The 15,967-nt window shown below is 37.8% G+C and overlaps 3 protein-coding genes across 4 annotated transcripts in view; all 3 read left to right on the top strand.

Moving 5' to 3' along the window:
* fam167b (family with sequence similarity 167 member B) overlaps nucleotides 1-15,967 on the top strand; it is a 679,430-nt gene that overhangs the window by 100,562 nt on the left and 562,901 nt on the right. The gene's annotated exons all lie outside the window — the stretch shown is intronic.
* Nucleotides 853-5,638, top strand: zpcx (zona pellucida protein C). Its single transcript, XM_015607946.3, has 7 exons — nucleotides 853-1,183; nucleotides 2,124-2,295; nucleotides 2,363-2,459; nucleotides 3,234-3,319; nucleotides 3,410-3,498; nucleotides 3,970-4,954; nucleotides 5,546-5,638. The coding sequence occupies exons 1-7, from the start codon at nucleotides 907-909 to the stop codon at nucleotides 5,565-5,567; spliced, it is 1,728 nt and encodes a 575-aa protein (XP_015463432.3). The 5' UTR covers nucleotides 853-906; the 3' UTR covers nucleotides 5,568-5,638.
* pabpc4 (poly(A) binding protein, cytoplasmic 4 (inducible form)) overlaps nucleotides 7,536-15,967 on the top strand; it is a 36,643-nt gene continuing 28,211 nt past the window's right edge. For both annotated transcript variants that reach the window (XM_049463562.1, XM_049463561.1), the window contains exon 1: nucleotides 7,536-8,263. In XM_049463562.1, the coding sequence (XP_049319519.1) occupies nucleotides 8,068-8,263 (196 nt within the window). In that variant the 5' untranslated portion in view covers nucleotides 7,536-8,067. The remainder of the gene's footprint in view (nucleotides 8,264-15,967) is intronic.

The raw sequence follows: 15,967 nt of genomic DNA, 5'->3' as shown, positions 1-15,967 counted from the left end.
CGCTAAAATCAACCATCTTAGTTGGGTTAGGGTCATTAATTTTTTTTTTTGTTTACTAAGTAATTCCATATGTATTTAACATTAATTTCCCGTTTCGAAAATAAAGAAATTAGGAAATATTAAATGAGAATATGTGTCCAAAATGTGTCCAAACATTTGACTGGAACTGTAGGTAGATTTTCTTTTTTCTTTGTATTTATTTTTTTTAGCAAAATGCATCATGTACTTTCTAAAATGTATGTAATATCTTGGCCAATAATGAGTTACTATTTGTAATAGTTTGAGTTTATAGCCAATTAGCTCCATTCACTCCCATTAATCTTGGACCCTTTCGCGGGCTCCCTCTAGCGGTTGGTAATGCAGTCTGATATAACTTGGGAGATAAACAGTAAACAGGTTATGGCTTAATTTCTTAACCCTTTCTGAGGTGAATTATCTCCATTGATGGAAAAAAAAATGAGAATGCTGCTTTCTGTCTGTAATGCACAGAAAAGGAGACTCTAATAGTCTAATTGTCTAACTAAGCATAATTGAAATATTTATTTATTTATTTTTATTTCCATTGCATTAGAAGCATGTGCATAATATGTAATTAGTAAAAAAATGTTGTTACTTTGCCTCAATGGCTCTAGTAGTAGTACAGTTTTGCCTGTGCAGTGGGCGAGGCCAAGCTACTGTTTTCATTGGTTTATAAACTTGTTTATTGGCTGATAGTCTATTATGATTCCAATTGTAATGGATGAAAGATCTGAAAGGGTTAACTGCATCCAATTTATCTAATTAACTTGAGTGTCTGTGATTGGCTGCATGCCTGATCACATGATCCCCTATTTAAACAGTCAGAGCTCCAGCACGGCTGAACTTTAATGGCATGCTGTTGCTTCCCTTCAGGAATAGGTTGTAACTATGGGAGCTGTAGCGCTTTGTGTGTATTTAATTTTGATGACTTTAGTGTGGTCTGGGCACTCAGTGGAGAATGAAGGACCTGGACTGTCTCCAGTTTATTCGAAGGCTGTTTATCAGGATGTTTGGCCTGACTTCTCTATGCTGACTGGTGGGGTTTTTGGGAAATCTCTGCTGCAGCCAGTTGGTTTACATGAGCTTGGTTCTAGTTATCCAGTTCCTTTCCATCCTTGGAGCTTCATGGACCCAGGAACACGCTTTAGTATTAAGGCCGTGAACTGTAAGTAACTCTCTGTAACTGGGGTTTATTAATGTAGAACAGCGAGTGGTATCGTGCCGATCTAGCAGTGCTTTCGCCCATGCTTTTCTCAACTCAAACTCAAACAAAGGGAGGGTTTGTTGAGTAGGGTTTTTACAGGGTTACTCTCCTTTAGGACTCCTGAAAGCTCTATTTTAAGCAGTAGGGTCACTATTTTGTTGCTAATTCCTTTGGAGTCCTCTTCCTACAGACTTTAGGTCGAACCCTAATCTGATCCACCTGAGCCTACTAATTACGGCCTTCAGGCCTTGTTTGGGGACTGAATGGGCTTTTTAAATTTGGATTGGTGTTGCAACATTCTCCACTGCATGCTGTAGCTCACTAAGAGTAGCAGAAAGTGGCTTGATGGTTTAATCTTCAGTTAAAAAAATGCAAAAGCGAAATATATTTGTACAGTCCTGTGGTGCTTGGCCTACTTGAACAGGATAAACGAGTGGGCAGCCTTTACCCTTCAAGTGTTTCTGTTCCAAGAAACTGTGTAGTGTGTTGTAGAGTTCAGATTCTCTGTCTGGGTCGGGCTCAGAATTTTCACAGGCTTTGGTAGAATTTTTACTTAATATAAGTAATACGTTTTATGCCCCATTACTAGTAGTATGTCTCGCTAGTTGGCTAATGTTCACATTCCACCTTAAATGTGGTAAAAGCAGTCCCAGTCACCCAGGAACGCCAGCTCATCTTCTGATGTGCTCAGATTTCCTAGGCTCTGTCTGAAATGCAAGGCAAGCTGCCTTGATCCCTTGCTGTTCACGTCTCAATCCAAATTAAAGGAACAATATATTCTAACACGGCCAAAATATGCACAACTTGCTGCTAGATATGAGTTCATCAATATCATGTGCTTTTAGTCTTAGTTTTAACTTAATCATTCAAGACTTTGCTACTTTCCTGTTTTCATCTTTAGCAACTTTAAATGGTCAGGCTGGGACTAATGTCTACAGAAGAGGAGAGCTGGTGTACCTGCAAGTGTCCTCCTCCAGCTTGCCTGGCCAAGAGCTTTATCTTCAGTCCTGCTATGCCACTTCAACTCCGAACCACAACGATAAGTCCACACTTGCGCTCATTTCTAACAAAGGGTGGGTAAAGCTTTGATTATCTGTGTTCTCTTAAGCTGGGCTGTTTTTGACTTGCTTTGTTTTGCAGATGTGTCTCCTCGAAACAGTCTGTGGTGAAGTTCGTCTCCAGACAGAGTGACGTGGTTAACTTTGTCTTGGACACTTCCAGTCTAAAGTTCTCTCAGGTGAGTTCTACCATTTTATATACTCCTGGTTTTGGTACATCTCTTGCATGGCTTTTGAAGCCCTACACTGTGCTCTGATTTACTTTTGTACTGATTTATTGACTCTAAATTGTTTTATGGAAGATTTGCAAATGTAGTGAGCACGCCATGGTTAAATTGGATTAAGTCCTTTACATGCACTCAATCATTTAATAACTGCAGATGATTGGGTTCTGCAGTGTGGCTGGACAATGTATAAAATATCCTAAATTTTGTTTAACCGTTATAGAGACTCAATCAAAAAATTTGGAATTTTATGTGGGAACCAGTCAAGTGTATGGTAGGTACATGCCATGTATCTACTCAATTAGCATTTAGATGAGGCTGCCTTTTTTTTTTTTTTTTTTTTTAATATATATAATATAAAATTGCTTTTCTTTTAATTTATTTAGCTAACTGGTCCTTGTGTAGACTGTCTACTGCTATAAACCCTCATTCGATTTACTTTGACTAAATACGTCAGCAAGTATCAGTTTTTTCCTTGGTCAAATCAAGGAATCAGCCAATTTTTCTTAAAAAAAAAAAAAAAGCAATTCTCGCCCAATACTGAGAAATTTGATGCCGTTGTGTGTCCCTATTAAACCCTTTCAAAAAAAGATTTACTTTTTGAAAATGGAAACCACTACTAAGTCACTTTAGTTACACAAGAATTGAGATGCTGACCTACATAATTTAAAAAAAAAATTGTTTATTTTGACTGTTCGAGCTAATCTTGTCTTGTGCTGTAATCTGTAGATTTATGTTCACTGTGTTGTGGCCCTCTCTGATCATGGACTGACTCCAGACACCAAGTCCTGCAACTACGTAACTGACAAATTCAGGTATGTGTAAACTTTTTAACTTCATGTAGGCCATATCTGTGTTCTGTGACTAATGCAGAAGCATAATGACAAACTTGTTTGCTGTTTCAGGTGGGTGGAGTTGGGTGGCCGGACTGACGTATGTGAATGCTGTGCAACAAAATGCAGATACCCCTCTGAATATCCGGCTTCTTTTGGTGGTCAGTATTTATTGGTTGCGCCAGTCGGCTAATACTCATGCACTAATCCCAGAATACTCCAGTTAAGAGTTTACGTGCACCAAGAAATGTCCATTCCATTTTTAATCCAATCTACTTATGTTTACATCACTACTTCAATCATCAAAAAACTGCAGTAATTTGGTAAGGATGAGGGTCATACTGCATCTCATGCATCAGTTTCAAATATTTGATGCCACATATTGATGTATTGCAATATTGATTATTTTGTCCCATCCCTATTGCGTTGTTACGTAGTGATCATTCTCTTAGCCAATTGTCTCTTTGCAATATTTGTTTTAATCCACACTGTATGCTTGAAACTACAAATAAGTAAATTATCAACTTTAAACTACTGTAGTTGCCATGCAGTTGTGGATCTGACCCCTCCATTGTTGTAGTCCTTTGTAACAGGACTGAGCATGTTATTTAAAGCAATGTTCTTGTTTTCAGAGTTCAAAGCAGTGGTGAGCACTGGTCCACTATCAATCAAGGAACAGGAACTTGAGAAGCAGCCGCTGACTGGCAGAACTCCCACCATTTCCAATAGAAGACCCTGGATCTTGTCTGGTGCGTCTCCATCAGGAGCATTGACCTCTTCAACTGGAAAGGGTTGGATTGTCTCTGGAGCATCTGTGTCTGGCAGCCCTAAGGTCAACCGCTCCCCCTGGCAGACATCACCTGTAACTGCAGATTTGGCTGTAGGCCGAGGCCTAGGAGATGCTTTGTCACTCTTGCTACCAGGGCTTATGATGGGTGTTCAGTCTAGCCCAGTCATTGAGATAGAAATTGGCTATCCTCAGAGGAAGGGTAGAGCTGATCTTCTATCCGGTCAAAGCAGCGTTCCAGCTGATGTGTTTTGGAGGAAACCAGAAGCCAAATTTGAAGCAAGTCTGCAGAGAGAAGATCCACAGCAGGTGTTTCCAGCAGTTAAACCTGCATATCAAGAACTTTTGGGCATGGCTGATGGGTATCCTCTGGCTGATGCCCCACATTTACCGAGTGGTGGACACTATGCAGAAGCTCCTCAGCCACCTTTGGAGAGCCTTCCTGACAAGCCTGAGGAGGAACTGAGGGGTGATGTGTTCACAAATTTTAGAGAGCCACAGCTGGAGAAGGTTTCCTCAGGCGAGAACTCTGTTGCTTCTATGTATGATGTGCAAAAAAGTGATGTTCCAGAACTGATTGAAGACCACGATGAAGGTGATGTTCTGGTTGTCTCTCACACAGAACTCTTGTTTAAAAAGGCTAATGCAGATGTACTGGATAAGCCTGAGTTTCTGAAGAAGTCAGAGTTGACTTTTAAGGGAGTTTCTGATGAATCAAGCTCACTTGACTATGCAGAAGAGCAGGGGACGCCTGGTTTGGATGATCGGGAGGAGTCGGCAAAACTGAGTGCTAAGAAAGAACTGGTGTCCTCCCTGATGGCGCTAATGAGGTAATGACGTTTTGCTGTACATTAAACTTTCATTTTGGTAGTTTTCTGCCCAAACCTTTGTTTGTGCACTGTACTGGGGCTGATGTAATTGTTGACCAGATTTATAGTTAACATGGGAGCCAGAGCCAAACCAAAATTCTGTATTTTAAGCACAATTGTACAAGAAGGGTATCTTGCTGAAAAAAGTCTTAAAGTGCTTTACTGAGCTAAACTTTAAACTTAAAATATCTCGGAATAAATGAATTAAAATCTAAATTTAAAGTGTAAGTGTTTTTTAAGGGCTTCACATTGAACTGCGTATGGCTCAATGCCTTATGGACTATCCTCTATTGCAGTTACATACCCCTCAGATGCTTAACACCTGTAGTGTGGTCCTCTAATTTTAGTTGACCATGTGCTACTATGCTGGTATGTCTTGGAGTAACTACACTAATACAGTTTAGATTTTTTGTTTTTTTTTTGTACATCAATGGCTAAAATAAGGTCTGAATGGCAAAAAAAAAACTACCGTTTCCAACTGTCAATAATATTGGTTACATTTGGTTCTTGTCCTGTTTACACACTGACCTTTCCTTTTCTCTGTGCTTGCAGGAAGCTGAATAAGATGTTGTGACCTGACTGAAGTACTGCTGTACAACCATGAAAGCTTAAACTGTGTAAATAAAATGCAAATTTGCAAACTCATTATGTTGATTCCTTTACTTCTGATGAAAGACTTTGTTCATTTTGTGACCTGAAGTTGAACAAGGTGTCCAAAAGAAGTGTTTAAATAGCTTATTGCGATATTTCTAAGAACACCATTGTAATTGGTAAACATGAAGACATTCATTCGTTCGTTGCTTAATTGGTTTTAAACCCTGCCCACTAGATAGCAGTGTTGCACTATTTAGATCCCGTCAGGGTGTGAATATTATACAATGATGCAATCTAGACCTCTACCCATTGCATTTAAAGGCGTAGACTATCCAAAAATCTAAATGTCAGATTTGTTCCCTTAAATTATTCATTTTACAAAAACAATTTTTATAAGTTAACATATTGATTTGATGCATGAATATTTGACAAGGTATCTGCAGCACCTCAGTGATTAACTAATTTATCTAGAAATGATGCCTTTCTTTGTAACTTTTGATGTAAATGTTTTTGTGCATTGTATTTGTACTAAGTTATAGTTAGTATAAAGATGGCATATCTGATGTGGAGAGAGGGAATGGGCAGCTTGAGGAGATGAAGGATAGAGCAGCAGGTAGACTGAGGAAAAGAGGTGTGAGCCAAAGACTGATGCTGAATGCACTGCAGAACGACAGACTGCGTTGTGGAGGAGCTTTGGGCCAAACTGGACTCTCAGAAGCTCCTGGATGCTGACCGAAAAGTAGCATAAGCTGGAAAGAATGGAGAAGGAAAAGAACCCTGACCTGGAGAAGGAGGAGGAAGGGCAGCAGAAAGTGGTGTCATACACACACTATCTATACACACAGATTGTTTTTGTTGGTTGTGTCCAGTGCCACAAATGACTAGACTCATGTTCCTGTCTTTTTTCATATATACTGTAAATATACTGTATTACTGGCCCTTACCACTGCCTGTGGCCCATGTGTCCTGACCATAGACTGTGTATAAAAAAGACCTGACAAACTGCAGCAACCCCACATGATTAGCCTAGATCAATTCAAGTGGTGATTTTTTTTTTCTTGGCCAGACAGAGTATAAAATACTAGGGCAGAGATTTGAACAAAACATACTCTAAAGTGCTCCATCAAAAGGTCTCTGTGTGCTCAGGACTATTTTTTTTCTTATTTTCTTTTCATTATTACTTCTTTTTTTTTCAGGACAACCTATTTATTTATTTTTTATTAGATTGGAAACTTTACCACCTGCTCTGTGAAGCATTTAGTTGCTTTCATCAGGGTCGCTGTTAATTTGCAGTTTCTGAGGCTGGTAATTCTGATTAATTTATCCCATACAACAGTGGTCACTCTTGCTCTTTCTTTCCTGGGGCGCTCTGATGAGTGACTGCACTTGAGGATGCTTTCAAAAAGATATTACATTTTTGGGATTGACTGACCTTTATTTCTTAAATCATTTTTTCTTTACTAAGTAAAGTAGTTATTGCCATCATATGGATTATAGCATTACTCAAATAGGGCTATTCAGTGAGAGCATCAGAGAAAACTTTTCACTGAATACCAACTCTACCTCTTCACAACTTTACTGATGCTCTCAAAGAGGCAAGAAATTCAAGTAATTAACTAAATCATTTAAAAATAAAAAATATTTTTTAAATCTTTATGTACTTATTACAAAAAGCAGTAGAAAGTTCTCAGAGTGTAATATGATGAATTTGTCAACAGAAAAGACACGACTAATTTATATACTGTATTACTGTCCACCTTCTCCGCTGCCTGCGGACCATGTGACCTGAGAGCTCAGATATCTGCCTGCAGGGGGCGCTGTTGTGCAGGCGGCTGAGGGAACAGAACAGCTGTCACAGATCGCAGCGTCCCTCTCCCTTTAACAGCGCATTCTTGGTGTGTGTGTGTGTGTGTGTGTGACCGCTCCTTGCTGCACTTATAAAGCTCCCATGCGTTTCCCACGCGCTCTCTTTCCCCGGCCACCCAACCGTGAGTGTGTAACTCACTCCTCTTTAGTTACCTTAAAAAAATAAAAAACATATAAAAATTACAAAATACAGAAAATCTTCATAAAAAAACCAACACCTCGCGGACTAAACCAAAAAAAAAAAGGAAAAAACAACAACACATTTTTATTTTTTAATTTTTACCAAGCGTTTTATTTTCTCTCTCAAAGTCAGAACAGGCCTCTGCGCGCTCCGGGACTAATTATTCTAAGTTTTTTTATTATTATTATTATTATTATTATTATTTTTATTTTTTTGGTTTTTATTTTTTTTCAGGACCACCTATAATTTTTTTTATTAGCTCGGAAACTTTACCACAGGTAACAGCAGCGGAGCCGGGCTAAACAGCTCTATCCCTCTCTCTCTCCCTCTGCTACACGCACACACTCACTAACACACACACACACACACTCAGCCCGGACCCTCGCGCTCCTCCGCCGCTCCGTTTTCAGCCGGACACCGAGGACCTCGCGCTATGAACGCGGCCGCCGCGGGGAGCTACCCGATGGCCTCGCTGTACGTGGGAGACCTCCACCCGGACATCACGGAGGCCATGCTGTACGAGAAGTTCAGTCCGGCCGGCCCCGTGCTCTCCATCCGCGTGTGCAGGGACATGATCACGCGCCGCTCGCTCGGCTACGCCTACGTCAACTTCCAGCAGCCGGCGGACGGTATGTACGGACACGCTGCAGGCTGAAGTGTGTGTCGGTTGTGTGTGTGTGTGTGTGTGTGTGTGTGTGTGTGTGTGTGTTCCGTTTGTGCGGTTGTGATGGTTGGGAGCACATGTGTGTGTGTGTGTATGTGTGTGTGTTCAGCTGTTTGAGGTGGGTGGGGGATATGGAGCTCTGATTGTGTGTGGTGGACATTCAGCAGACTGCTTCTGTAGTGGAGCACGTGTGTGTGTAGCAGTAACTGTAGGTGTATGGCAAGCCAAATGGGTCAGAATTCGCCTGGGTCTGACGGCGCTTAAAGCGTGCGAAATACTTAAAAAACGCCGTCCAAAACGCCGTGCAGGGCTTACTTTTACGCCTTGGAACAAACGCGAGGCGCCGCCAGGCGTTTAAGAGCGTGTGGCGGCGCCAGGCGCTTACATAACGCCACCACGCGTTTTCATAACGCCTCCAGGCGTTCCATATGCAAAAACGGACAGAATATACATATCCCCTCCTTCTCCAAGCAGTTCAGCCCTCTGACTCTGTCAGGGAACTATATCTCCTGTTAAAATAAAAGCCCCCAAGTGCTTCAAATGTCTGCTGTGTTATTAGATGTGCTAGATTCATGTATTTCTGGCTAAACTGGGCTTTGCAAAATGTAGTCCCTGATTAAAACATAACAAAATGTAATCAAATGTACTTATTTTTTATCAACTCTTTCATTGCTGGCCTATTTAGTAATCATGTTTAATTTGTCTGATGCTGCAAGACCTGAGCCAGCCAACACACACACACACACACACACACACACACACACACACACACACACACACACACACACACACACACACACACACACACACACACACACACACACACTCTCTCTCTCTCTCGAAGGCATTGGGGATTTTAATAAAACGCGCAATACAGAGACCACCACAGCATATAAATGGAGAAATTAGGAAATCAACCGGACACACAAAATCCAGCAACACATTTAGCAGATCTGTGTAGAGATTCTATACGTTTTAGGGTCACTCTTAAAAAAATAAAAACTGTTCACTATGAGATCGTAATATTCCGAATCATTCAGTATTCAAGGTATTCCTTAATTAAATTGTTTTTGATCATGGTACATCCTTATATTATTTTTTGCTTTCTTACTTTTTAAATAAAAGCCCTTTTTGTATCGCTGCCGCTCAAACGGGCAGCGTGGGTCTAAAATAAGCCACATTCATTTTCTATGCTACTTCAAGTATGGCTGTGTGGTTCTATGATATATTTTAGCAACGCATTAATTCCGTCGTTCAGAATTTAATTGACGAATTTATGAATGAGTGTTTCTTTTGCACAAATCTTCATTTTCATTCTCCTTACACAGGTTTACACACACGGGTCAGACACAACGCACATGAATTTACCATTTCACAGCTCAGCACAGCTCCCTCAGTACTGTTTTACGATAACATCACCTTAGAAAATATTTGATGCCACTAGTGAAAGATAACTGTATATAATATTTGATTAGGATTAGGTTACCATTAGAGTGAGAATATTACCTGTCAGAAAGTTACAAGTACGTATTATTAGATGTTGACATATTCTATTTTAGTTAGGTTAATATACTGTAGTACTTTGTTAGGCCATTTAGCTACAGGGTGTGTTTATAATAATGTTCTTGGTGACAGTAACTAAAATATTTTATTAATTTAAAGAATAAACATTTTTAATAAAATAAATAGTACAGTCTAATATAGGATAATGATAATAATAATAATAATAATAATAATATTGACATTATTTTGACATATTCTATTTTAGTTAGCATTCTGAATATTTTGTAGATTTTTTTAAAACTGCACACACACACACACACACTTTTATTATTACTATTATTATTATTAATATAATTTTATTCCCGATGGGCCGGGGCGAGTTTGGGCCGGTTGGACGGAAAAAATTATTTACCCTCACTTCTCTAATCTTATTCTTGCATTCATTGCCATTCAACTACGTATGCACTCTCTATTCGTCTGACAACACAGCCCCTACGTCGGGTTTAACCATCTGAGGGAATTCTCCTCTCCCAAATGTTTGAGTTGGTTGCGTCCACGAGTGGTCTTTTCTGAAGCGATCAAATTAAATGCAGCAACAGAATAGCACAAAGCGTCAGACGACTGTGATGGAGGGTAAAAAGAGGCCAGGTGGAGCCGAAAAGGCCATATTAAAAAAAGAAAGAAGATGGAAGAAGAAGCAGCCAAATGTGCAAAATTAACAAACTTGTTTTCCAGAAGACAGACTTCAGCTGCAGCCGGTAAACAGAGATATGGAAATAATCTTGAATCGTCAGCTATTGGGCAACGTTTGCAATGTCGATTTAGCGTAGTTTATTTTGTAGAGCCCAATACACATCATTAACCTCTTAACACGCCCTGGCCCGCCGACGGGCCAGAAATATGTCATAGTTAATATCTTTTTGTGTTTATGAATAATTATTTTTTTTTATTTTAAAGCCTAGAATCTCTGCTTTTCAGTATCTAGCCTATTTAGCTGTATGTCCTTTCAGGAAATAAACATTTAGGGCGAAATATGCCTTGTTTATTAGAATTAAGATTTTGAATCTGGTAAAGCTTTATATTCTGTCTTTAAGCTACTGCTTGGAGGATTCACTATTTCATTTTGATCTTTTAGAATTCGTTAGATTATATTTCTTTTAGCATTTTGAGCTTAGTTTAGTTGGTTATTTTCCTATTTTACATCTATTTTTCTGTTTTTATTAAATGTTGTTATTAGCTTATTAGCTTCTAGCTTGTTAGCATACAGAACGTTTCCCTGGTCTTTTAAATGAATATTTATTTATTAATTATAATATAATATAATAGCTGTATCTAATTTTAAGCCAGACAGACACTGTGTGATTTTTTTAATCAGGTGCTGAGATCTCATTCGCATGTTTGAATGGTTTGTCCTGTACGAAAACGCACCTGATATATGCTGACACTGTAGTCTGACTGGCAGACTGAGAGACTGAATGTCATGCAGCCCCAAAGCAATAGAATTAGCGCCAGATCCCCGCGAGCCGCGCACATATTAATCCACCTGCAGAGCTTCAAACGCGCAGATGAGCGCATCACTTTCCTCAGCTGGTCGGGCTCCAGGAAATAGTCTGTGATGTCATCTGTTTTTTAATACTATTTTAATTTTATATAAAGCTATTGCATGATAATCACCATATAGCTAAGTAACCAAGTCTTATTGTTAACGAAACTTCTCATTAACTGAAACGAATAAAAACGGTGATTAAAAGAAAAAAAACTAAAACGAACTGAAATTACAGATTAAATACCCTCAGTTTCGTGTTTGTTAATTTATTTATAATTGATTTATATAAATGTGGTATATCATGATATATATCGTTATTGTGATATATATATATATATATATATATATATATATATATATATATATATATATATATATATATATATAAAATATTTTCCCATATCGCCCAGCACTACTTTTAAGTCAAATTAATTACCTTTTAAATCTTTATTTGATTTAAATTGGAATTAAACGTGTTTAGGTGAAGGGTGTTCTGTTAACTTACCAACATATACTTGTACTTATATGTAATAAAAAGGCATTGTAAGATCTAGCTGCTGTTTTATTTATTCAAATTCCTGCTCCATGGAAAAAATGGGCTGGATTTGGGCACGAAACTCCCGGGCTGAAAAAAGGGCCCACTCCGGCCCTGAATTAAATGTTTTACCGTTTTTTTTTTTGCGTAACCACCGCGGTAAATAAAGTGCGGGAAAAATTTAGTTTGCGCACTTAAACAAAGCGAAAATATTCTACTCTGCACGCATTATAAATATGTTTTGCATTTTTATTTAGGATTCAGGAAAAATATGATCGCTGTAGGACGCCTGCTCGTAAAAATGGGCACAATTGCTAAAGCGTGTTATTATTATTATTATTATTATTATTATTATTATTATTATTATTATTATTATTATTACTACTACTATTATTTACAAAATCCAAAAGATTTACAGATGTTTTGTTTGAATGTTCTACATAAAACGTTTATTATTGTTATTATTATTATTATTATTATTATTATTATTATTATTATTATTATTATTATTATTATTATCATTATCCTATATTAGACTGTACTATTTATTTTATTAAAAATGTTTATTCTTTAAATTAATAAAATATTTCAGTTACTGTCACCAAGAACATTATTATAAACACACCCTGTAGCTAAATGGCCTAACAAAGTACTACAGTATATTAAGCTAACTAAAATAGAATATGTCAACATCTAATAATACGTACTTGTAACTTTCTGACAGGTAATATTCTCACTCTAATGGTAACCTAATCCTAATCAAATATTATATACAGTTATCTTTCACTAGTGGCATCAAATATTTTCTAAGGTGATGTTATCGTAAAACAGTACTGAGGGAGCTGTGCTGAGCTGTGAAATGGTAAATTCATGTGCGTTGTGTCTGACCCGTGTGTGTAAACCTGTGTAAGGAGAATGAAAATGAAGATTTGTGCAAAAGAAACACTCATTCATAAATTCGTCAATTAAATTCTGAACGACGGAATTAATGCGTTGCTAAAATATATCATAGAACCACACAGCCATACTTGAAGTAGCATAGAAAATGAATGTGGCTCATTTTAGACCCACGCTGCCCGTTTGAGCGGCAGCGATACAAAAAGGGCTTTTATTTAAAAAGTAAGAAAGCAAAAAATAATATAAGGATGTACCATGATCAAAAACAATTTAATTAAGGAATACCTTGAATACTGAATGATTCGGAATATTACGATCTCATAGTGAACAGTTTTTATTTTTTTAAGAGTCTGCTAAATGTGTTGCTGGATTTTGTGTGTCCGGTTGATTTCCTAATTTCTCCATTTATGCATTCATTCTGTATGCTGTGGTGGTCTCTGTATTGCGCGTTTTATTAAAATCCCCAATGCCTTCGAGAGAGAGAGTGTGTGTGTGTGTGTGTGTGTGTGTGTGTTTGCTGGCTCAGGTCTTGCGGCATCAGACAAATTAAACATGATTACTAAATAGTCCAGCAATGAAAGAGTTGATAAAAAATAAGTACATTTGATTACATTTTGTTATGTTTTAATCAGGGACTACATTTTGCAAAGCCCAGTTTAGCCAGAAATACATGAATCTAGCACATCTAATAACACAGCAGACATTTGAAGCACTTGGGGGCTTTTATTTTAACAGGAGATATAGTTCCCTGACAGAGTCAGAGGGCTGAACTGCTTGGAGAAGGAGGGGATATGTATATTCTGTCCGTTTTTGCATATGGAACGCCTGGAGGCGTTATGAAAACGCGTGGTGGCGTTATGTAAGCGCCTGGCGCCGCCACACGCTCTTAAACGCCTGGCGGCGCCTCGCGTTTGTTCCAAGGCGTAAAAGTAAGCCCTGCACGGCGTTTTGGACGGCGTTTTTTAAGTATTACGCACGCTTTAAGCGCCGTCAGACCCAGGCGAATTCTGACCCATTTGGCTTGCCATAGTAGGTGTGTGTGTGTGTGTGTGTGTAGATGTGACAGGTCTGATAGGTCTGGTATCAGGTGGGCGATATAGCCCTAAAACTATATCACATATCGATATTTTTGCACAAAAAATATATTAACTTCAAGAATCTACTACTGCCACAAAATTCATATTACAGTTTTATTTATTTTATTAGATTGGACACACCTTTTCATTCAAGAAATGTAATACTGTAAATAATACTGAAGTCTTCCAGGCACATAAGGAATCATATAGTAACTTAAAAATGTAAAACAAACCAAACTACTCTGTGAAGTATTTAGATACTATTAACTTGCACTTTCTGAGGCTGGTAACTCTGATGACCCTGTGCAACACAGGTAACTTCTGTTCTTCCTTTCCTGAGGCGGTCCTGATGAGAGTCAGTTTTATCGTTTCAACGTTTTTGATGGTCTTTGCGACTGCACTTTCTTTGCGACTATACTTTCAAAAGTCAAAATGTTCTTGAATTTTTCCAGATTGACTGACCTTAATTTCTTAAAGTATTTTTATCTTTGCTTAGTTGAGTAGTTTTTGTTATAATATGGATTAAAACATTACATAAATAGGGCTATTCACTGTATACCAACTCTACCTCTTCACAATTTTACAACTGATGCTCTCAAACACATTAATAGACAAGAAATTCAAGTAATTAACTAAATTATGTTAATTAGCAAAATTCTTCAATATAATACTTTAATGTGTGATGATTGTATGTTTATATTTTATACTCTGTTTATAAAGAGTAGTGTTAGTAGTAATAGTAGTTGTATTAGTTGTATTAATAGTAGCAACAGTTGAAGTATTAAGTATTTATATTAATGTAGTAATAACTCACCTATAACTACTTTCATAAGCAGTAGTTAATATCAACAAATGTAGTGGTTATATCTGAAGCTGTAGTGGGTACAGCAGTAATAGTAGTAGTGTTATCTGTAAATGTAGTGGTTATAGCAGTAATAGTAATAAATACGTCTGTAGATGTAGTGGTTACAGCAGTAAATGTAGTGGTTATAGCAGTAATAGTAGTAGTTATGTATGTAAATGTAGTGGTTACAGCAGTAAATGTAATGGTTATAGCAGTAATAGTAGTAGTTATAGCAGTAAATGTAGTAGTTATATCATTAAATGTAGTGCTTATAGTAGTAAATGTAGTGGTTATAGCAGTAATAGTTGTAGTTATAGCAGTATATGTAGTAGTTATAGCAGTAAATGTAATGGCTATAGCTGTAATTGTAGCGGTTATAGCAGTACTAGTAGTAGTTATATCATTAAATGTAGTGGTTATAGCAGTAACAGCAGTGGTTATAGCAGTACTAGTAGTAGTTATGTATGTAAATGTAGCGGTTATAGCAGTAAATGTAGTGGTTATAGCAATAGTATAGTAGTTTTAGCAGTAATAGTAGTAGTTTTAGCAGTAATAGTAGTAGTTATAGCAGTATATGCAGTAGTTATAGCAGTAAATGTAGTAGATAGAGCAGTAAATGTAATGGTTATAGCAGTAATTATAGCGGTTATAGCAGTACTAGTAGTAGTTATATCATTAAATGTAGTGTTTGTAGCAGTAACAGTAGTGGTTACAGCACTAATCGTAGTAGTTATTGCAGTAAATGTAATAGTCATAGTGACAGAAGTTGTACGTGTGGAATTATCAGTAATAATAATAAGTAGTAGCAGTAATATAGTAGTAATACATTTTCTTGATTATTTGTGAAGAATTCGTGGCTCATTAATAGGACATTCTGACAGCTAGTCCCCCGGGGGATGATCTCATGGTCTGCATGTGCTCTATATACAAACCTGTCATACCAAACAGCCCATCCTCCCGTGACTCATTACAGTCAGTACATCAGCCGGTATGTAAGGATTAGTAATGATTATGGTTAATGATTAATAATGACAGCACACTGACAGTGACTGGAGAAGTTAAATGGGCGCTGACCTTCACCATCACTGTATGGTCAGGTGTTCTGTCATGCTGCTGAGAATAATCAGAGGCTGATGTCACGATCACTGTCATTGTTGTGGGGATTGGAATGTCGGTGCTGTTCTGAAAGCTTCAACACGGCAGCTCAAAGAGTTTGCATTTCGTCTGTAACCTTGACGGATCTTCAGCTCACTGATAAGGAATTGGGA

Source organism: Astyanax mexicanus, chromosome 14 (assembly GCF_023375975.1).
Source record: "Astyanax mexicanus isolate ESR-SI-001 chromosome 14, AstMex3_surface, whole genome shotgun sequence".
NCBI lineage: Eukaryota > Metazoa > Chordata > Actinopteri > Characiformes > Acestrorhamphidae > Astyanax > Astyanax mexicanus.
This window is presented reverse-complemented; position numbering and strand designations above follow the sequence as displayed.